The sequence below is a fragment of the Salvelinus namaycush genome, chromosome 26 (genome assembly GCF_016432855.1).
Source record: "Salvelinus namaycush isolate Seneca chromosome 26, SaNama_1.0, whole genome shotgun sequence".
NCBI classification, from domain to species: Eukaryota; Metazoa; Chordata; class Actinopteri; order Salmoniformes; family Salmonidae; genus Salvelinus; species Salvelinus namaycush.
The window spans coordinates 4,555,274-4,577,694 of NC_052332.1; the positions used below are offsets into that span (position 1 = coordinate 4,555,274).

Sequence of the window (22,421 nt, forward strand, 5' to 3'; positions counted from 1 at the left end):
CATGCCCAGAGTAAACGGCCTGCTACAAAGCCATAAAAGCTAGAATATGCATATTATTAGTAGATTTGGATAGAAAACACTTTGAAGTTTCTAAAACTGTTTGAATGATGTCTGTGAGTATAACAGAACTCATATGGCAGGCAAAAACTTGAGAAAAAATCCAACCAGGAAGTGGGAAATCTGAGGTTGGTCGATTTTCAACTCAGCTCCTGTTGAAGATACAGTGGGATATTGGTAATGTTGCACTTCCTAAGGCTTCCACTAGATGTCAACAGTCTTTAGAACCTTGTCTGATGCTTCTACTGTGAAGTGGGGCCGAAGGAGAGGGGAATGAGTAATGTCTATCATGACCTGAACATGCGCTGACCATGCACGTTCATGTGAGAGCAAGCTCTGTTCCATCGCACTTCTGAAAACAAAGGAATACTCCGGTTGGAACATTATTGAAGAAGTATGTGAAAAATATCCTAAAGATTGATTCAATACTTCGTTTGTCATGTTTTTACGGACTGTAATATAACTTTTTAAACTTTTCGTCCATACTATCCGCTGGACTTGCCCGCGCGTCGTGAGTTTGGAAAGTGTACTGAACGCTAGAACAACAAGGAGGAATTTGGACATAAATGATGGACATTATCGAACAAAACAAACATTTATTGTGGAACTGGGATTCCTGGGAGTGCATTCTGATGAAGATCATCAAAGGTAAGTGAATGTTTATAATGTTATTTCTGACTTCTGTTGACTGCATAATATGGCGGATATATTTGTGTCTTGATTGGGCTCTGAGCGCCGACTCAGATTATTGCATGGTTTGCTTTTTCCGTAAAGCTTTTTTGAAATCTGACACAGCGGTTGCATTAAGGAGAAGTGCATCTAAAATTCCATGCATAACAGTTGTATCTTTTAGCAATGTTTATTATGAGTATTCCTGTAAATTGATGTGGCTCTCTGCAAAATCAAAGGATGTTTTGGAACTTCTGAACGTAAGGCGCCAATGTAAACTCAGATTTTTGGAAATAAATATGATTTTTACCGAACAAAACATACATGTATTGTGTAACATGAAGTCCTATGAGTGTCATCTGATGAAGATCATCAAAGGTTAGTGATTAATTTTATCTATATTTCTGCTTTTTGTGAATCCTCTCTTTGGCTGGAAAAATGGCTGTGTTATTCTGTGAATAGGCACTCACCTAACATAGTCATTTGGTTTCGTCGTAAAGCCTTTTTGAAATCGGACACTGTAGCTGGATTTACAACAAGTGTATCTTTAAAATGGTGTAAAATACATGTATGTTTGAGGAATTTTAATTATGAGATTTCTGTTGTTTTGAATTTGGCGCCCTGCAGTTTCACTGGCTGTTGAAGAGGTGGGACGCTACCGTCTCACGTACCCTAGAGAGTTTTTAACAAGAAATGTGTGGAGTGGTTGAAAAACGAATTTTAATGACTCCAACCTAAGTGTATTTAAACTTCCGACTTCAACTGTACTTGTGAAAATAGTGCCAAAGTGATAAAAATAATCTGTAACTCACCTTGAGGTCCCTGTGTACCACGCCCGACTGGTGACAGTGCAGCACGGCCTCCAGGATCTGCTGGATGCAGTGACTGTATAACAACACCAGGGGGAGTCGGTTAGTCTCTGCCAGTGTGCTGCATCTGATCTGTGTTCTGTGTGGTGTATTGCAGTGCTTTTAAATTGTGCAAGACAAATTATGTCCTATTCTATTTAAGTCCCAAAAGTGGAAACTCCAAGCTAAAATCAAGCACCCCTCAAATGTCAAGTATTTGAAGGTATTTGATACACGCACACTTGTACAGTAAAAGTGCATGAACATGTCAATACACCCACGGCTCAAGTCCACTCCTGCGTCTCTCTGTCCTGAATGACATTCTGTGTTATCACTGGACTACAAAGGAGTGGATGCTCTTGATAATCAGCACACCTAAAACACTCCACATTGACTTGAGAACAGTCGAACCTGCCACAGAGTGTGTGTGAACACCTGCCAGCGAGATGTTGAAGAGAAACTGCACTATACGAGTCAGGCAGCGTAGGAGTGCGCCTGCATGCCTGAGTGCGTCCGTGTGTGGGTGTTTATGTATCGGTGTGATCCTGTACATCCTGCTAGTGGGGTATCCTCCATTTTGGGATGGAGCCTATGACGTGAGTTACACAGACACATTCGCATGCAAGCGCACACTCACAAGCACACAAACACTCTGTCACCTCTGTCTATTAATCTGTTTGACAAAAGGAAGGGTCTGTGTCTCTCTGTGTGTGTGTGTGTGTGTGTGTGTGTGTGTGTGTGTGTGTGTGTGTGTGTGTGTGTGTGTGTGTGTGTGTGTGTGTGTGTGTGTGTGTGTGTGTGTGTGTGTGTGTGACGTGACAGTGTGGTTGTGTTTAGGAGAGGCTATGTCTACCTTGGTGACTTTCTCTGGCTTATTTATTTAAAAACTATCAAATACAAAGTAGAAAATATACTTCACCAAATGATAACAATTACAATTTCAAATGTTAATTTCACTCCCAGTTTCTTTGACTGAGAAATACTTTCCCTCCAACTCTCTTTATCTCTGACTTTCACTTTCTTTTGTTGCCACGAGCAAATACAACCAGTCTTGGATATGCAGACAGATGGACAGAGAACACATGCAATGCGGGCAAAAATCTGAACACACACACTCAGGGTAGGGCAATGTAGCAAATTTCACACACCATGAAATATGTATGTGCACATCCAATCTTTTCTCAATTTCCTCTACCCCTCATACAGTACTCCCTCTATCCTTGCTATTTTCTAACTCACCTCTTTCACTCGGTCCAATTTCCCTTTCTCTCTCTCTCCCACCCCCACACAACGCCTCCACAGTCAAATTGATTTAAGTCTCCCTCCTGAGGGGCAAGTCTGTCTGTCTGTCTGTCTGCAAAAAGTGCTCAGTGCAATGGAAAGGTAAAACTGAGTAACATTGAACAGGAGAGAGGGAGAGTAAGAGACAGAGAGAGAGAGACTCAAAATGGCAATGTTTCCCATGCCAATTTTATTTTTTATTTAACCTTTATTTATTTTTTATTTTTCACCCCTTTTTTCTCCCCAATTGCGTGGTATCCAATTGGTAGTAGTTACAGTCCTGTCTCATCGCTGCAACTCCCGTACGGACTCGGGAGAGGCGAAGGTCGAGAGCCATGTCCTCTGAAACACAATCCAATCAAGCCGCACTGCTTCTTGACACAATGCCCATCCAACCCGGAAGCCAGACGCACCAACGTGTCGGAGGAAACACCGTACACCTGGCGACCGTGTCAGCGTGCACTGCGCCCGGCCTGCCACAGGAGTCACTAGTGCGCGATGAGACAAGGATATCCCGACCGGTCAAACCCTCCCTAACCCGGACGACGCTGGGACAATTGTGCACCGCCCCATGGGCTGCCCAGTCGCGGCCGGCTGCGACAGAGCCTGGACTCGAACCCAGAATCTCTAGTGACGCGTCTAGCACTGAGATGCAGTGCATCTGGGAGCCCATGGTGTATGGGGTACATGCGCTGAAAAATGGCTATAAAACTGGCATAGGATGGGTGGGAGATAACACAATGGGTGTTTCTGCACGAATCATAGAGGTAGAAAGAGGACTCATCTTTATATCTGTACCATTATAGTGTCTGTGACAGCATGGGCAGTGCCACTGAGGCTACAAATCCCCATTCAGTTGACTATTTTAAAATGGTGGATGATGTCAATGTCCAATAGCAAATGGCAATGTCCATGATAAAACAGGTTATATCCATGATCTCTATGGCAAGAATACGAAGGAGAGAGGAGGGTAACCTTTGACCATGTATTAATTGATCTGACTTTATTAAACAACACCATTCGCCAGAGTAGCCTGTAATTCTCTGTAGAGCAGTCTGTGTGTAATGTAGATAATTCTGCACATGGGCAGAAGCTCAGATTTGTTGCTATTGGGAAGAGGGTTCCAGAGAATTCGGGAAATGCAGCCTCTCCGTAATTAGCATTCTAAGTAACAGAATTGAATATAATAGCATAGTATAATGCTACTCCAAGACAACAACAAAAAATCACATAATTTCTTATGAGATTTCAGGTCGATTGTGAGAATGGTCGCATTTCTCTCATGAGGCACGCCACTAGGTAAAACGTGTGCTTGGATTGAAACAAAACAGTTAGAATAGGCCAACAGTTTGTTAAAAGCAGTTAGCTATGGTAGCTATGTCTAATAAGGTGGAAGTAAAAAAAAAAATGCCATTACATAGTCACCATAGAAGAGGGCAGTGTAACCAAACCGCTTTTTCTATTCCCAACACGAACAGATAGTTTGACGACACATGATTGGCTCTTGGTACAAGGAACCAAACAGTTGATTGGTGCATTGCAAAAAAACGGCAGAAGACAAGACTGAACGAAAAAAATAGCAACTGTTCATTTGCCAGGTGCCCCAGCTATAGTTATTCTCCACATACTAACAACGACACTATCTTATGATGTATTTCTGCATCACATTGATGGGATGTCGCTTAATTTGTTGAATCTATCAGTTTCCCGCAACAAACAACAACTAGCTAGCTAACATAGCGTGGTAGCTCGTTCCCGTGCTATCTACAGTAGGTTAGTCATGAAAGCTGGAAAAGTTAGTTAGCTGCTAGCCAATCAATCTAGAAGCCTGGCTTTTTATTCGGGTTATGACGTTCTGTTTTGTATGTGTTGTAAACGTTGACTCCTCACGCTTTGATTGGTGTAGCTAATATTGCACCGATCTAGCTATGTTAGCTAACTTGGCTAAGTAGGTCATAGAATGTGAGCCAAACAGACGGTAAGTTATTAGCTCACGTTAGCTAGTAAAACTCAGAATGACACTGTCTGTAAGTCAGGTGCAGAAAGCCCTCGAATTGAATTGAGAGAGAGAGAGAGAGAGCACATGATAGAGCAAGCTGATGGAAGAGGGTGAACTGTGTAAAAAGGTGTTTACCTGGCATCTGCTTCACTGTAGTACTCTCTGGCCACAATGTCCTCAAACAGCTCTCCACCTGTCACTCTACAACACAAAGAGACTAGTTTACACACACACACACACACACACACATCCTTACAAAAAAAAAACGTGGCAATCCAGTTTCACATGTGAAAATCACATTGAGCTTAAATATATTTTCACATGTATTACATTTAGAATAAAAAACCTAACCTATATTTAACGAGGCAAGTCAATTAAGAACAAATTCTTACAATGACGGCCTACTCCGGACGATGCTGGGCCAATTGTGCGCCGCCCTATGGGACTCCCAATCACGACCGGACGTGATACAGCCTGGATTCAAACCAGGTACTATAGTGACGCCTCTTGCACTGAGATGCAGTGCCTTAGACCACCGCGCCACTCGGGAGCCCGGATGTTAACACCCCCTTTTCACATGTGCAGAGAATAACATGTTTTCACCTCACAAGTGAATTGCAAGTTCACATTTGAAGAACATGAATATGTGAAAATCACATTTGCAGTTTAACGTGTAAGAAAACTCTTCAAACTTTCCCAATTGCAAGTTTACATGTGGGGGTGAAATAGTGTTATTCTCTTCACTTGTGAAAAGGTGGCAATGTTTCCACAAGTGGAATTGCAAATTCTGTAATGTCATTCTGTAAAAAGGTTACTTACCCTAATAATTATTTCTGAGCCATCTGCTCCATTATTATTATTATTATTGTAATCCTCCATAGTTTTGAATTGATATACATGTACTTAGCGCTACCATTATGGATAGGCATCTCTCTCTGTTACTACTGCAGACACCCACCTCTTTTCTTCGTACGTCGGTCCGTGACCATTGGAAGAAGCCCATTGAAAAGAACAGAGAAGCTAGCTCTCTGTGTCTCCTTGTTTTTTATCCTGTTTTCTGGTTTTTACGGATGGTTGTTTTTTCAAAATCAAGAGATAACATGTTTAACTAAACTGTGTTGAGTTTTCTGTTCATTTTGATGTATAATTTAATTGTTTTGACCGAGTGAAAAACTAGTGAGATTTTCCTATTTACATGAGTGTAGCCAAGCTAAGTAGCTAGCTTGTGTACATTTGTGTACATATGAACTACGCTAATGATGTATTTTAGAAGGTAACTTTTTGCGAAATGTATATCTAATGGTCGCATGCTAATTGCTAACTGCTAGCTAGCTTAGTGATAGGCACTAGCTAGCCTTCCATTTCTTCCTAGCTAGCTATTTTTAGCTTCTGTTTTTGTTAGCTGTCCATTGTTTTTTGTTACATTTAATGAACAGGCTTAAAAGGGATTTTAACGTATTTGAAAGTGTGGCATGTTTGCTTTTGTGAATGTGTTTGCTTATAGAATGAATGTAAACAGATACTTTTCTACAAAGAGATGGTTTTGAAATAGGGCTATCAGAGTTAGTCAGTTAACAACCGCCTCATCTGAAAGCATTCAAAATACACTGAAAACACCAAAATACATCATCTATACAGCTAAAAACAACAAGGCGATGTCAAAATAAGTAGAATTTGAGGTTAAAGAAATTGTGCTTTATCAATTTACCTGATTTTGCTAATCGTTACTTTGGACAAACTCAAAACGTAAATATTCTTGTAATGCGTTTTATATTTATTTTATATTTAACCTTTATTAAAGGTTATTACTTGACCAGGCAAGTCAGTTAAGAACAAATTCTTATTTACAATGACGGCCTACCCCGGCCAAACTCGGACGACGCTGGGCCAATTGTGCGCCGCCCAATTGTGCACCGCCCAATGGGACTCCCAATCACGGCCGGATGTGATACAGCCTGGATTCGAACCAAGGTCTGTAGTGATGCCTCTTACACTGAGATGCAGTGCCTTAGAACGCTGCGCCACTTTTTATATAAAAAATGTTTTTACCAAATTCTGTATTTGCGATTAATCAGAGCAAATCCTGCGATTAACTCAATTAACTTTTGTTTAAGTTTGACAGCCCTATATTGAATTGAACAGTCAATAGAACAGAAACTCAGTGCACCTCTAACGGTCAAGACATTGGCTTCTCCCGTGGGAGACCCGGGTTCTAATCCTGCCGGTTACAAAAGCACATGTGAAACTTAGAATATCACATGTGAAATGTTGGGAAACCACTCTTTTGTGTTCACGTGAAAAATCCATGTGAAACTTCACAAGTTAACGAAAAACACTTTTCACGTGATTTGTTCATACATGTGTGTTCGTGTCCAAAAACCACGTGCTTTTTCTTACATAGGTTTTTTCAGGTGATTGTTTTACATATTTTTTTGTAAGGACACACACACACACACACACACCACATATAGTGACATGCACAAATGCACGAACGCACGCATGCAAGCACACACAACCAAACATGCATGCACATGCACGCACACACCGGAGGGGGATGTCCTCATTAGGGGGAAACCCTCGGCTCTGCAGGAATCTCTCAGGCTGTGTTGCCATGGAGACAGGCTCCACTGCAGGGCAGTATGTGGGTGTGTGTGTGTGTGTGTGTGTGTGTGTGTGTGTGTGTGTGTGTGTGTGTGTGTGTGTGTGTGTGTGTGTGTGTGTGTGTGTGTGCGTGTGAGTGAGTGAGTGTGTGTTTGTGTGCATGTGTGGAAGGCTAAAGATGGAACTGAGTGTGTGCAAAGGGGGGATGGTTATGTAATTGGGGGAAATCTCCTTGGAAACGGGGAGAGAAGGACCGAAAAAGAGGAGCGAGAAGAAGCAATGAAGAAGGAAGAGGAGAGGGGGAGGATGAGAGGAGAGGGAGATAAGAAGGAAGGCGAGAAGAAAAGGAAGGAAAATGGGATGGAAGGGAAAGAGAATGGGGAGAGGAAGAATAGGAGGGAGGGATAAAATATATTAAGAGGGATGTGAGCGCTGCCACTCACAGGTCAAACAGAAGGTAGTGGAAGCCCTCCTCTGATATACTGTCATGGAGACGAACTAGAGAGAGAGATATATAGAGAGAGAGAGAGAGAGAGAGAGAGAGAGGGTGGGTGGGTAGGGAGAACCGAGTGAGAGAGAGGGGGGGGGAGAAGAGGAGGGAGAAAAGAGAGATGGGTTGAGAACGTCAGCAGAAAGCATTCTCTATTCTATTCCTGTGCTGCAGCAGCACCAGCAGCAGGGAGAGAGTTACAAGTACTGACCGATGTTGGAGTGTTTGAGCAATCTGCAGATCCTGGCTTCTCGCTCCAGCTTCTGATGATCTGAGGGGAGAAGATGGAGATATAATCTTGGTACAATCATATCATAATATGATGCAATATTATCTCAAGAGAAGGATATCAAATGTTTGCTGTAAGTGTATTCAACAGGAGGCGAGCAATATTGAAAAATATGAAGTCTCCATCAATATAAGTATGGGCGCACACACACGCACACACTCCTGCCCACATAGTGTTGTATACACCCTGAGGGTTGCATTTGCCCATATTAACTCCCCATAATGAGGGATGGAGGGAGAGGGGAAGGAGTAGAACAAAGGAGACAAGAGGAGAGATACAGAATAGAGAGATATTTCAGTTGAAATAAAGAAGAATCTGTTGACACACACAACCAATTTTTTCCCCCAGAGGGAAGTGTTGGCCTTTGTATGTAAATAAACCATACATATCTTAGATATTAGGTTGTGTCAGAGATCAGGAGATAAAGGAGAGGGACATAGAATGGACAGTTGCGCAGACTGGGTTTGAACACATGCCTCCAGGGGCAAAGTGTGGTCGGGGGGCGAAGCACTACAATTAGATCAGCACCTAGCACGAGTCATTTTGAAGTAAAAAAATGTTTTACATAAAAAGGTTGAGAAACACAGCTTCGAGCCTGTTTTCCCCCTCTAGTCCAAGGTGTCCTCCTCCAGGCTCCAGCTGCAGCACAGAGCTCTGCAGTATCTGACCTATTAAAAGTAGAACACTGTTGTACATGGTGGGTGCCAGTGTGTTGTGTCAGGTAACACTTTCCGGGACTTCCACTGTAAACTGAGCAACGGGTACTATAGCGTTTTACAATATAGTACAACCCGGCCTTATATACTGTATAACAGCCAGTTCAGCTCAGCCCAGTTATGCCAGGGGTTTGTTCAATAGGGTGCAATGTTACGGAACGTTTAGAAAGAATTATGTTATATAGAACATAATATGTACACACAGTACCGGTCAAAAGTTTGGGGTTTTTCTTTATTTGTACTATTTTCTACATTGTCGAATAATAGTGAAGACATCAACACTATGAAATAACACATACGGAATGAAGTAGTAACCAAAAAGTGTTAAACAAATAAAAATATATTTTTTGATTTTAGATTCTTCAAAGTAACCACCCGTTGCCTTGATGACAGCTTTGCAACCAGCTTCATGAGGAATGCTTTTCCAACAGTCTTGAGGGAGTTCCCACATATGCTGAGCACTTGTTGGCTTCTTTTCCCTCACTCTGCGGTCCAACTCATCCCAAACCATCTCAATTGGGTTGAGGTCGGGTGATTGTGGAGGCCACTCATCTGATGCAGCACTCCATCACTCTCCTTCTTGGTCAAATAGCCCTTACACAGCCTGGAGGTGTGTTTTGGGTCATTGATCTATTGAAAAACAAATGATAGTCCCACTAAGCGCAAACCAGATGGGATGGCATGTCACTGCAGAATTCTGTGGTAGCAATGCTGGTTAAGTATGCCCTGATTTGAAAATAAATCACTGACAGTTACACCAGCAAAGCACCATCACACCTCCATGCTTCACGGTGGAAACCACACATGCGGAGATCATCCGTTTACCTACTCTGCGTCTCACAAAGATACGGCGGTTGGAACCAAAAATCTCAAATTTGGACTCACCAGACCAAAGGACAGATTTCCACCGGTCTAATGTCTATTGCTCCTGATTTTTGGCCTCAAACAAGTCTCTTCTTCTTATTGGTGTCCTTTAGTAATGGTTTCTTTAGAGAAATTCAACCATGAAGGCCTGATTTATACAGTCTCCTCTGAACAGTTGATGTTAAGATGTGTCTGTTACTTGAACTCCGCGAAGCATTTATTTGGGCTGCAATTTCTGAAGCTGGTAACTCTAATGAACTTATCCTCTGCAGAAGAGGTAACTCTGGATCTTCGTTTCCTGTGGCGGTTCTCATGAAAGCCAGTTTCATCATAGCGCTTGATGGTTTTTGCGACTGCTCTTAAAAGAAACTTTCAAAGTTCATGAAATGTTCCGGATTGACTGACCTTCATGTCTTAAAGTATAATGGACTGTCGTTTCTCTTTGCTTATTTGAGCTGTTCATGTCATAATATGGACTTGGTCTTTTACCAAATAGGGCTATCTTCTGTATACCACCCCTACGTTGTCACAACACAACCGATTGGCTCAAATGCATTAAGGAAAGAAATTCCACAAATTAACTTTTAACAAGGCACACATGTTAATTGAAATGCATTCCAGATGACTACCTCATGAAGCTGGTTGAGAGAATGAAAAGTGTGTGCAAAGCTGTCATCATTGCAAAGGGTGGCTACAATGAAAAATGAAAAATCTCAAATATAAAATATATCACTTTTTTGGTTACTACATGATTTATTTAATAGTTTTGATGTCTTCACTATTATTCTACAATGTAGAAAATAGTACAAATAAAGAAAAACCCTGGAATGAGTAGGTGTGTCCAAACTTTTGACTGGTACTGTATATTATACAGTTGAAGTCGGAAGTTTACATACACCTTAGCCAAATACATTTAAACTCAGTTTTTCACAATTCCTGACATTTAATCCAAGTAAAAATTCCCTGTCTTAGGTCAGTTACGATCACCACTTTATTTTAAGAACGTGAAATGTCAGAATAATAGTAGCAGAATAATAATAGAATGATTTATTTCAGCATTTATTTATTTAATCACATTCCCAGTGGGTCAGAAGTTTACATACACTCAATTTGTTTAACTTGGGTCAAACGTTTCGGGTAGCGTTCCACAAGCTTCCCACAATAAGTTGGGTGAATTTTGGCCCATTCCTCCTGACAGAGCTGGTGGAACTGAGTCAGGTTTGTAGGCCTCCTTGCTCGCACACGCTTTTTCAGTTCTCCCCACAAATTTTCTTTAGGATTGAGGTCAGGGCTTTCTGATGGCCACTCCAATACATTGACTTTGTTGTCCTGAAGCCATTTTGCCACAACTTTGGAAGTATGCTTGGGGTCATTGTCCATTTGGAAGACCCATTTGCGATCAAGCTTTAACTTCCTGACTGATGTCTTGAAATGTTGCTTCAATATATCCACATAATTTTCTGTCCCCATGATGCCATCTATTTTGTGAAGTGCACCAGTCCCTCCTGCAGCAAAGCACCCCGACAACATGATGCTGCCACCCTCATGCTTCACGGGTGGGATGGTGTTCTTCGGCTTGCAAGCCTCCCCCTTTTCTCTCCAAACATAACAATGGTCATTATGGCCAAACAGTTCTATTTTTGTTTCATCAGACCAGAGGACATTCCTCCAAAAAGTACAATCTTTGTCCCCATGTGCAGTAGCAAACCGTAGTCTGGCTTTTTTATGGCGGTTTTGGAGCAGTGGCTTCTTCCTTGCTGAGCGGCCTTTCAGGTTATGTCGATATAGGACTTGTTTTACTGTGGATATAGATACTTTTGTACCTGTTTCCTCCAGTATCTTCACAAGGTCCTTTGCTGTTGTTCTGGGATTGATTTGCACTTTTCGCACCAAAGTACGTTCATCTCTAGGAGACAGAACGCGTCTCCTCCTGAGCGGTATGACGGCTGTGTGGTCCCATGGTGTTTATACTTCCGAACTATTGTTTGTACATATGAACGTGGTACCTTTAGGTGTTTGGAAATTTCTTGTGGAGGTTTACACATTTTTTTCTGAGGTCTTGGCTGATTTCTTTTGATTTTCCCATGATGTCAAGCAAAGATGCACTGAGTTTGAAGGTAGGCCTTGAAATACATCCACAGGTACACCTCCAATTGACTCAAATGATGTCAATTAGACTAACAGAAGCTTCTAAAGCCATGACATCATTTTCTGGAGTTTTCCAGGCTGTTTAAAGGCACAGTCAACTTAGTATATGTAAACTTGTGACCCACTGGAATTGTGATACAGTGAATTATAAGTTAAATAATCTGTGTGTAAACAATTGTTGGGAAAAGTACTTATGTCATACACAAAGTAGATGTCCTAACCGACTTGCCAAAACTATAGTTTGTTAACAAGAAATGTGTGGAGTGGTTGAAAAACGAGTTTTAATGACTCCAACCTGAGTGTATGTAAACTTCCGACTTCAACTGTATATAGTCTGACATGAAGATTAGGGAATGTCATCGGCTCTATTTATTACACTTCTATCTGCATCACTGAATACACCCCAGGCTCGCTCTCTCTCTTCATCAGATATCTACTATTGGCTAGCAACAGCTGACAACCAGGTGCATCTAAATAGTTTAACATCCTCCTCCTCTTCTTGCCTCCCCTCCTTCATTTGTATTCTGCACTGATGTGAAAGCAAATTCAGCTGTCCTGTTCTCTCACGTCAGCTCAGAGGGAGAGGAGACAAGGGAATTTAGACTGTTGACTTGAAAAGCATCCTTGGTGTTGTTCAGTAGCCTCATGTGAGGTGTGTGTGTGCGTATCTTACAGGTTTCTCGAGGAAACTGTTAATTGTTCATTATTTAAATCCTATTATACGTATTTACATCCTGAGACTGGCCTCTGAGACTTCCTGTTCCTGTCCAGACAGGATGCTGTCACCATAGATCATGCAGTAGTCAGTGCTGAGCAACCACTACAGGGACTGCGCACACAAACACGCACGCATGCAGGCATGCACGCACATACACACACATCACACAGCCTGAACCCTCTCTATGAGGACATGGAGCGAGCAGCTTTGGTTTCGTGACAAAATAGACCAAATCAGAGATGAAGAACTAGATCCCTCAGGCTGGGGGGGGGGGGCATGCTGTCGTGTGTGTGTGTGTCCTCATTTCCTTGTGTCCTCTCCTTGCCTCTTCTCTTCCTGTTCTTTCCATCGCCTGCTCTAAGAATAGAATATGGAGGACCAGCTCTTTAAGATGTTCAGCTCTTTCAGATAAGCGCAAATGGAGGAGGAGATGACGGAAGGTAGCAACTTTAGACTATTGAGATGCAGCCTTTGTCTCTAAATGAAGAGAAGAGCTTCGGTGGTTATCGTGCCATATCTGTTGGCAGTAGAAACGGTTCTCCTCTCTCGCTATCTCTCTATCATTTGCTCTCTCTCTCTCTATCATGTGCTCTCTCTCATGTGCTCTCTCTCAAGAGGAGCATAAATTACTGTCTCACTCTTTAGAATCAAGCATCAGCTAAAATATGCTAATGTAGGCTTGCAGATCTGGAACAGCAGTAGCACATATACACACAGACACACACACACACACACATGCACGCACATATACACTTAGAGGCAGTGTGAGGAGGAGGAACAAATCAGCCAAACGCCTCTGCTTTCTCCTGTTAGCTTCAGCCACTGACGAGCAGACGTACCCATTTTCTCTCTTTCTCTCCATCCCTCCATCACACACAGCATAGAGATGGGGACTAGGCAAATGTTAGAGTGTCTAATTTAACTAGATACCACACAGTTTACCCACCGTGCAGATATTCTACAGTTGGCACTCCGTTTTTGTGTGTGGGAGGGTGTATATGTCTCACCTCTGGCTGAGAGCTTTTTGGTATTGATGATTTTGGCAGCGTACTCCTGGCCAGTGCACAGTTTGACACAGCGGCGCACCACTGAAAACGCTCCCCTGGGAAACAAAGGCAGGTAAAAACAGGTGTTAGATATGATACAGCACTGGCAGCATCTCAATATTCTAGTCAATTGCTCTACTGTCTCCTTGTTTCCTTTCCTTCATTCCCACTGATCTGAAAGAACTGGACAGGTTGAAGGCATATCCTTGTCCACTACCTCTCTACTGCTTTCACCTAGTATCCTGTCATTTCACACCTGCCAGTCATGAGTGAAGACATTTCTCCTGTATGGAGTCATTTGAGTGTGACACACAGCACAGCAGCACATCCTTCTTAGGATATATACAAATGAGAAGACTCAAGAGAAAACAACAAAACTCTCTTTCAAGGATATCTCTCTGTGTGTGTCCATGTATGCATGTGTCCGTGAGAGAGAGAGAGAGAGAGAGAGAGAGAGAGAGACACGGTGTGCATGTGTGTACTGTAGCATTGCTGGTATTTTGGGGAGTGCTTGCATAACTAACTCAGCAGGGAAAAACAGCAGTAACTGTCTCTGTCGTTTCTCTGAGCAATATATAGACGTTACACACACTCTTACCCGTCCACTGTGTCTCACACACTCTCAGGCATACACTTGACCCCACGTCTCTCACACACACACACTCGTAGATGCTATGACAGGTGAGTGTGTAAGGGTATACACAGGGAATACTCTGAGTCAGAGACAGTAGGCTTACGGTAGCAAAGAAAGACAGAGAATGACCTGCGAGAGACACATGCGCACACGAAAACATATATTGCACATCCACACATGCTCGCACGTACACACACACACACACACCAAAAAGGGACAAACTGCAATCCTTACAGGAACTGTAGTGTAATGAAGGTCCTGTTATCTACTGGGCTGCTACCACAGCATGGTTATTGTCTCTGGCTTATAACACAGGCCAGAACACACACACACACACACACACACACACACACACACACACCAGCGACCCTGCAGTTACATGTACAAGTGTACTACATGCTGTGCCCTAAAGGTCAAGATCTCTCAGTAGAACTCATAGTAGTAGGCTAAACGTACATATTTGCTGTATGTTAATACATACAGCAAATGTTTGGCTCTTAACCTCTGCAGTTGTGTTTGCATAAAGATGCATTATGATCTAGAAAATGTGCTTCTCCTCCTGTTTGAGAATGAGGAGAATACTACCCCCTACCCAGTCCCACCCACACACAGCCTGACACACCTATCTTGCTGTGGCACATAAACTCACTGTCCAATTTCTCTCTCTCTCTCTCAAGCACAGGAGCTTGGTGGCACCTTAATTGGGGAGGACAGGCTCATGGTAAAGGCTGGAGCGGAGTCAGTGGATTGGCAACATATACATTAAAACACGTTTCCATTTGTTTGATGCCATTCCATTTACTCCGTTCCAGCCATTATTATGAGCCGTCCTCCCTTCAGCAGTCTCCCATTGCTCTAAAGACCCCAATTACAAAACAGCCCACCCCGCTCTGCTCTTTGACAGCTCAAATTGTCACTCTCTAGATCGCTACAGCGTGTCCCCAGTCCCCATCACTGCTGCTGCCGGTACAGAACATGCAGCAAACGGATCAAATGTAGTCTATATTTTATCTATACGTTTAAAATCGGGTCGTCTCGGGGCTACACCTCAAAGCAGAGTGACGGCATGCGTCTTGTTAAGAGGGCTGTGTAGCTCCGAACGTGACAGATCATCAGCAGAGATTAGTTCTGACCCCCATTCCGCCGCTCAAACTACCCACACACATCTGCAGATATGCAACGATGCAAAGACACTATAGAATAATAACAGGGTAAGGACGATACAGTGACGGCTATGTTGTTACCGCATCTGTGCCATAACGTAAAGCAATAATACAGCAAAGCCATACTTTCCGAGTTCTTCATATAGTTGGAAATCGTCCGTGAAACGTGTACAGGTAGTAACCGCCATCGTCCGTTTATTCGCGGGGGTCGAGCGTCCTAAATAGTCCGGTCCTCAAGTGAATTGAAATAGGTTGTATCCGTTGAGTAGCCCAGTTATTCTATGTAAAAAATGTGTAATGCGTTTTCTGTCCAGAGCGCACTATAATCTACTACAGATATGTATTCGAGTGGAGATGTAGCCTATTCGAGTGGAGGAGGAGGCAGTGGTGGTACTCTCTCGCTCTCCCAAAGTGTGTCGTTCAATCGCCTTTTTTCACGCCGTTTCTACACCATCGAGCGCGCTGTAAATACAACACATTTTTCATACCACCAGGGGGCATTGCATCAGCTCGATAACACCTGAAGCCACAGCATCAGAGATTCTATAGACTAACATAGCAGGCTTTGGCAGCATCAGCATCAGCATCATGGAACCATCCTAATTATCACCATCATGTGTAGCTGCTGAAACAGGTATAGCCAGCCTACAGGCTATACAAATGATTTTACGTCTCTCTTTTATGTTGTTGATCTAGCCTACAAAAATAAAATGGATTATGTTTTAGTGTGTCAAACTGTTAGACTGCAAAGATCCCTAAACTGGTATTTGTACAAGTAAAAATATGCAAACAAAAGTCAATTTTAGTGCTTGCATTAGGCCTGCTTGGATTATGGTATTTTCAGGATGATCAACACCACCTACACCTCCAATTCAAAGCAAGGTCTGGTCCATGGCATCAGAGCTTGAAGTGAGCTGGTGCTCAACACTGTACCCCACATTTTCTCCTATAGAATTGGCTCTGAAGTATGAATACTTTCACCTAAATAAAAAAAAGTAGCCTGCCGGCACCTATTTCAGTCCACTTGGGAGAGCTGGGTGAAATCAAGTACCAGAGTAACTGACCCGGGAAGGAAGACATCTGCATAGTCATAGGCAACTACTGTCTACTGTCTCTATTCCTGGCTTGTTCCTCTGCACTGTCATCACAAACAGTATTCTTAGGAACAGAGCATCTACACTTCAGATCTGAAAAAGAAAGAGAATCCTTTTGAACTTCAAAGACCTGTCTGCAAGTGTCTAGGATTTCTGTCTGTAAGCATCTTACTAGCTCTAGCTATATCAGTCCTGATATTCATCCTTATCCATATCGACCTATCCATCGGATACAGCCATTATCAAGCCAATAAGGAATATTATACTGCACTGAGAATCAGAAATCTTGGGATAGCGCCCTCTTGTGGCACTACTGCTGAATCTCAAGTCGACTGCCAGCCTGGCACTCCTGTAGATCCGCATAGGTTTTAGTACCGCTCCACATCACACAAACACCAGTGGAGGCTGCTGAGGGGAGGACGGCTCGTAATAATGTCTGGAACGGAGCAAATGGAAGGGCATCAAACACATAGAAATCCTGTGTTTCATACCCTTCTACTTATTCCGCTCCAGCCATTACCACGAGCCAGTCCTCCCCAATTAAGGTGCCACCAACCTCCTGTGACACACACAGCCTACACACATAGAGAGAACACATCAGTGCATATTTACAGTTTTTACTTCATTTAATTGATTTCAGGCACACAAAAATTGACACCTCAGTAAAAGGAAACGGCAGAGAGGTATTAAGCCCACTAATAAAAGTAATCTACATGTAAAACAACACTGAGACATATCTGGACCTGGAAGTTACCCGTAGACACTGATCTAAGGCCAGTTTTGCATCCTTCACCTCAATGATGAAGGTTAGGATTTGGGAAAGCACGCTGATCCTAGATCTGTGACTGTATAGCTATCTTCCAGGTCTGTTCAGCGGGCAGACAGATACATAAACAGGTAAGTTCAGGGTTGTGTTCATTAGGGCCCACAACAGAAAATTAAAATGAGTGTTCAGGGAGACCAGGTGATACCTCCCAGTTTCAGTCTGTTCTTACGTTTGGTACCTAATGAACAGGACTCAGGTATTTCACATAAGTCAGAACACAGTAACAAACCTTCCATGGGGTTTCTCTCCCTTCTGTTCAAAGTTAGCAAAAAAAGAAAGAAAATGTTCTTAAAATACCAGGCTGTTTCCACCGAATAAATAGCCAATTCTGCTCAGTCTCAAACCCAATTCCCAACATTGTGTGTGTGTGTGTTCACATCTGTACAGCGCTGGTGGGGATGTCGAACAAGGAGGGATCAAACTGTTGTCCTTTAAAGGGATAGCCCTCAGCATCCCAGCCCTTCTTCAGCATATCATGTACCTTTTACAGAGAGAGAGAGAGATTGAGATGGGTAGGAGAGAAAAATAGATAGAGTGCATTGTAAGAATGGAATGCGCACATACATACGTGCATACAATCCAAATACAAAACTGCACAATTGGTCTTGCATTTTGTCTAACAATAACACTCTTGGGCTCAACATAGTTCAGCACCACAATCCTTCACCTCCAGCCCATGCCCTATACCAGTGTTTCCGCTGCACTCATTTAACTGTGGTGCTGCGCCACAGCAAAATCATTGCCTCAAAACATGAAACATTAAAAAAATATGTATTTTGAGGTGCACTTTGATGATGCTAAAACAGTCCACATTTACTTTCCCTCTGAAAACAAAACAAGTAATGAATAGAAAAACTATTCTACTATGGGGTTGTCTGATTTATCTACACTGAAAAAAATATATAAACGCAACAAGTGTTGGTCCCATGTTTCATGAGCTAAAATAAAATCTCCCTGAATTAGTTCATACACACAAAAAGCTTATTTCTCTCAAATGTGGTGCACACATTTGTTTACATCCCTGTTAGTTAGCATATCTCATGTGCCAAGATAATCCTTCCACCTGACAGGTGTGGCATGTCAAGTAGCAAATTAAACAGCATGGCAATTACACAGGTGGACCTTGTGCTGGGGACAATAAAAGGCCACTCTAAAATGTGCAGTTTTGTCACAACACAATGCAACAGATGTCTCAAGTTTTGAGGGAGTGTGCATTTGGCATGCTGACTGCAGGAATATCCACCAGAGCTGTTGCCAGATAATTTAATGTTCATTTATCTACCATAAGCCACCTCCAATATCATTTGAGAGAATTTGGCAGTATGTCCAACCGGCTTCACAACCGCAGACCACGTGTATGGCATCTTGTGGGCGAGCAGTTTGCTGATGTCAACGTTGTGAACAGAGTGCCCCATGGTGGTGGTGGGGTTATGGTATGGGCAGGCATAAGCTACAGACAACGGACACAATTGCATTTCATCACTGGCAATTTGAATGCACAGAGATACCGTTACGAGATCCTGAGGCCCATTGTCGTGCCATTCATCCACCGCCATCACCTCATGTTTCAGCATGATAAATGCACAGCCCCATGTCGCAAGGATCTGTACACAATTCCTAGAGGCTGAAAATGTCCCAGTTCTTCCGAGGCCTGCATACTCACCAGACATGTCACCCATTGAACATGTTTGGGATGCTCTGGATTGACATGTACGACAGCGTGTTCCAGTTCCAGCCAATATCCAGCAACTTTGCACAGCCATTGAAGAGGAGTGGGTCAACATTCTACAGGCCACAATCAACAGCCTGATCAATTCTATGTGAAGGAGATGTGTCGCGCTGCATGAGGCAAATGATGGTCACTCCAGATACTGACTGGTTTTCTGATCCACACCCATACTTTAAAAAAAAGTTATCTATGACCAACATAGATTAAAGCCTAATTTAATTATTTCAATTGAATGATTTCCTTATACTAACTGTAACTCTGTAAAATCTTTGAAATGGTTGCATGTTGCGTTTGTATATTTGTTTAGTATCTTTACTTAATCGGCTTGTTCTTGTGTTTTCTATGCGAGATAAATATTCCTCTAACTACTCTTACGAGTGCCATAGGGAGGGAAACCTGCATTTTGACAAGCAGTCAATGCTCACCAATTCTTGCAATCGTGGGGAAAACAGCAGTTTTAATGGTCTTTGTTAAAAAGAGGGGGTTCGCAGCTTTCCATTCCTACTTGATCTATTTCTCAAAAACAATATATGCAAGCTGCACCATTTTAAACCCAGAGTTTTTAGCAGCGTCATGGTTAAGCATGTTCTGCAATTCCCTGTGAGTGTGTATGGGAGAGTGGGCTAAATGTAATACGTCAATTGTATGGTAACTTGGGTTAAACTGCCACCCTACCTAAAAATCATTTTTTTTGGAGTGACTTAAATTGTGATGAGACAGATTACATTTTTAGTTGAGCAAGAGTAGTGGCAACCAGGGGAAGTGTTGGGGGGAAAATGCTTAACATTAAGAGGTTTCTGTGAGAAGTACAGGCAAGGAGCGTGTTACCCCGGGTAGTGGGTTACACCAAGTTAACCTAACAGGTAAGCCTATATTATATTCACTGTGTTTACGCAAGTTTTTTGGGCCATAAAATTCATCAACACGATGCTAACTAGTTAAAAGATTACATTTGGGATCTAGCTAATGATTAGCCCAATAGGGTAAATGCAGATAGCCAGCCCCATGCTTCAGCATATTTATTTACAGCCACTATACTGCATCAGTTGGGCTACAGGTGATATCAGTTATGCTATGTTCAAATCATTTTAACAATATGTTATGGGGCTTATTTCTGGATGTGGGAATTATATTTTCTATGGTGTCAGCAGCGTCATTTTATTTTCATTAATTTTGGAGTAGAATGTATTTTGTTAAATGTCACCAGAACTGAGCTTCTCTAGATACAAAATTATTTGGGTGAGACCCTTCAACCCCCCACTGCTACACATTTTTCCAGAGGAAACACTGTGCTATACACACGTGCCCCTATACCCTTTTCAAGATCATGAGACTTGTGTGTGCTCTATACCTGTGTGATGTGATCAATCAGTTTATTCCAGTTTATAATTTTTTTAAATGTATTGTATTTTAACAGCAACATGTCTATTCTGGGCTCTGTTTTTAACAGTGTAACACTGAGGTCATGCTCAGCCTTGAAACCGTTTCTGTACTTATTTTTTAAGTATGTCAGAGTTGAGAACCCTGACTCGCATAGGTATGCGGTGCCAAACTGGACCAGAACATCTACTGCTTTCTCAGTCAGGCAGGAGACCGCTTCCTGTTGTAGATGAGCAACCCAGAACTGTGTGTGGTGTTTGCCTCAAAAAGCATCTTGCTTCAATCAGTTTATTCCAGTAAAGAATAACAATTATTATTGTATTTTAACAGCCACAGTTCCAACCTAGACTAGTTTTCAACAATAATTTCTACAGTAAGATGTACAGTAGGCCTGATCATTTTTCATCTTCATCTGTACTGTTACTTAGGGTTGCACAATCAGTAGCTGGCTTGCTTTGGTGAATGTTAGCTATTAGCTGTGTACACGGACAGGGGATTGTTTGAAAGAGAAACTCGCATATACTATGAGAGTTAGTTAGTACTCCCTTATTTCTGCTTATCATCACCTGCTATAAAATGACAATGCCTTGCTAGCTGACTTTTCCACTGTCGAGGCACTGTTTCCTGAAGCATTCTGCCCTGTTCTGAAAGAACTACCTGGGTTTACCATCATGCTGTGGATGTTTGGTCAGGACGTGTCGTTTTATTAATTTGTTCGTTATGAGAGACTCATTACTAAGCACTTCCACACACAAAACACATTGTGGGTGCTCCGCGTTATAAGCTTGTATGAAAGAGAGAAACTCGTCGCTGTATATGCGTTTCATGACAATTGAGCTCAGTCAGAACTTGTGGCTAGCATGAGTCCATTTGCGGTAAGTGATGGTGAGTGGGAATGACAAGTCAGTGGCTGACAGCGCACCAGTGTTGCCAACTAATTTTCAGGGTAAATTGCTAGAGGCAGGTTGATTTGTTGCTAAAAGTTGCTAAATGTTGTTATGATGTCATTGCGTGATAACGTAAAACTGCGTCATTACGTAGAATACACATTAACGTTACTCAAATTGACTGCCCATCTCGGCAAAAAATATGATTTGACATTAGTTCAGGTACAGACTCCCACTCTTTTCTGTACAATTTTGATTGAGACATGTTGATTGATGTTGTAAGTTCTGTTCAAGATCAAACATTCGTGACCAACTATATTCATTGGATTTGGCTCGTCGAACAAGTACTGCTGCAGTCAGCCAACAATGATTTGCAATGTACTGAAATTGCTGCTGGCCTTCTGCTGCCTGTGCACGAGCTGAGCGCCTGTTTTGACGTCACTCACAATGCACTTTTGCAGCAAGGCACGTGTGTTGTGACTGAGTGTGTGACAGAGAAAATCGTTTTTGTGTCATTTAGAGGGGAAAATGCGTGCATTTTAGCGTTTGAGTCACTTTTCAAAAGTTGCTCACATTTGAAAATACATTTTGAAAAGTAGCTAAATTTGTTGCTAGGTGCTGTTTGACAAAAAAGTTGCCAGGGTAGTCTGAAAAGTTGCTAAATCGAGCAACAAAATTGCTAAATTGGCATCACTGCAGCGCACCATCTGCTGCCTGAACGACTGCGCTGCATCGTGTGACGCGGAGTGATCTTCAAGAAAACTGCAGAAAAATAAATCGCGAAGCACACGGGCATCTCCCTCGCACGCAGCTGCCAAACTGAGCAGAGACCGCTGCTGAGCAGAGAGCGCGCATTGAACAGAGAGCGCAGATGCACTTGGCTAAATCAATTCCAGTAATTAATTAAACAATTATACATTTACACGTCGCGACCCACCATTAACAGGTCCGCGACCCATACTTTAAGAAAGGCTGCTCTAGA

General features: G+C 42.4%; 1 protein-coding gene across 1 annotated transcript in view; it reads right to left on the reverse strand.

Annotated features, from left to right (window-relative positions):
* The window catches only part of LOC120020925 (calcium/calmodulin-dependent protein kinase type II subunit beta-like), a 62,852-nt gene extending 47,141 nt beyond the window's left edge, over positions 1-15,711 (reverse strand). Inside the window, exons 1-6 of the mRNA XM_038964563.1 lie at positions 15,650-15,711; positions 13,688-13,782; positions 8,157-8,216; positions 7,899-7,953; positions 4,990-5,055; positions 1,539-1,611 (exon numbers count right to left, since the gene is read on the reverse strand). Coding sequence (XP_038820491.1) covers positions 1,539-1,611; positions 4,990-5,055; positions 7,899-7,953; positions 8,157-8,216; positions 13,688-13,782; positions 15,650-15,711 — 411 coding nt within the window. The remainder of the gene's footprint in view (positions 1-1,538; positions 1,612-4,989; positions 5,056-7,898; positions 7,954-8,156; positions 8,217-13,687; positions 13,783-15,649) is intronic.
* Between the last annotated feature and the right edge of the window lie 6,710 nt (positions 15,712-22,421).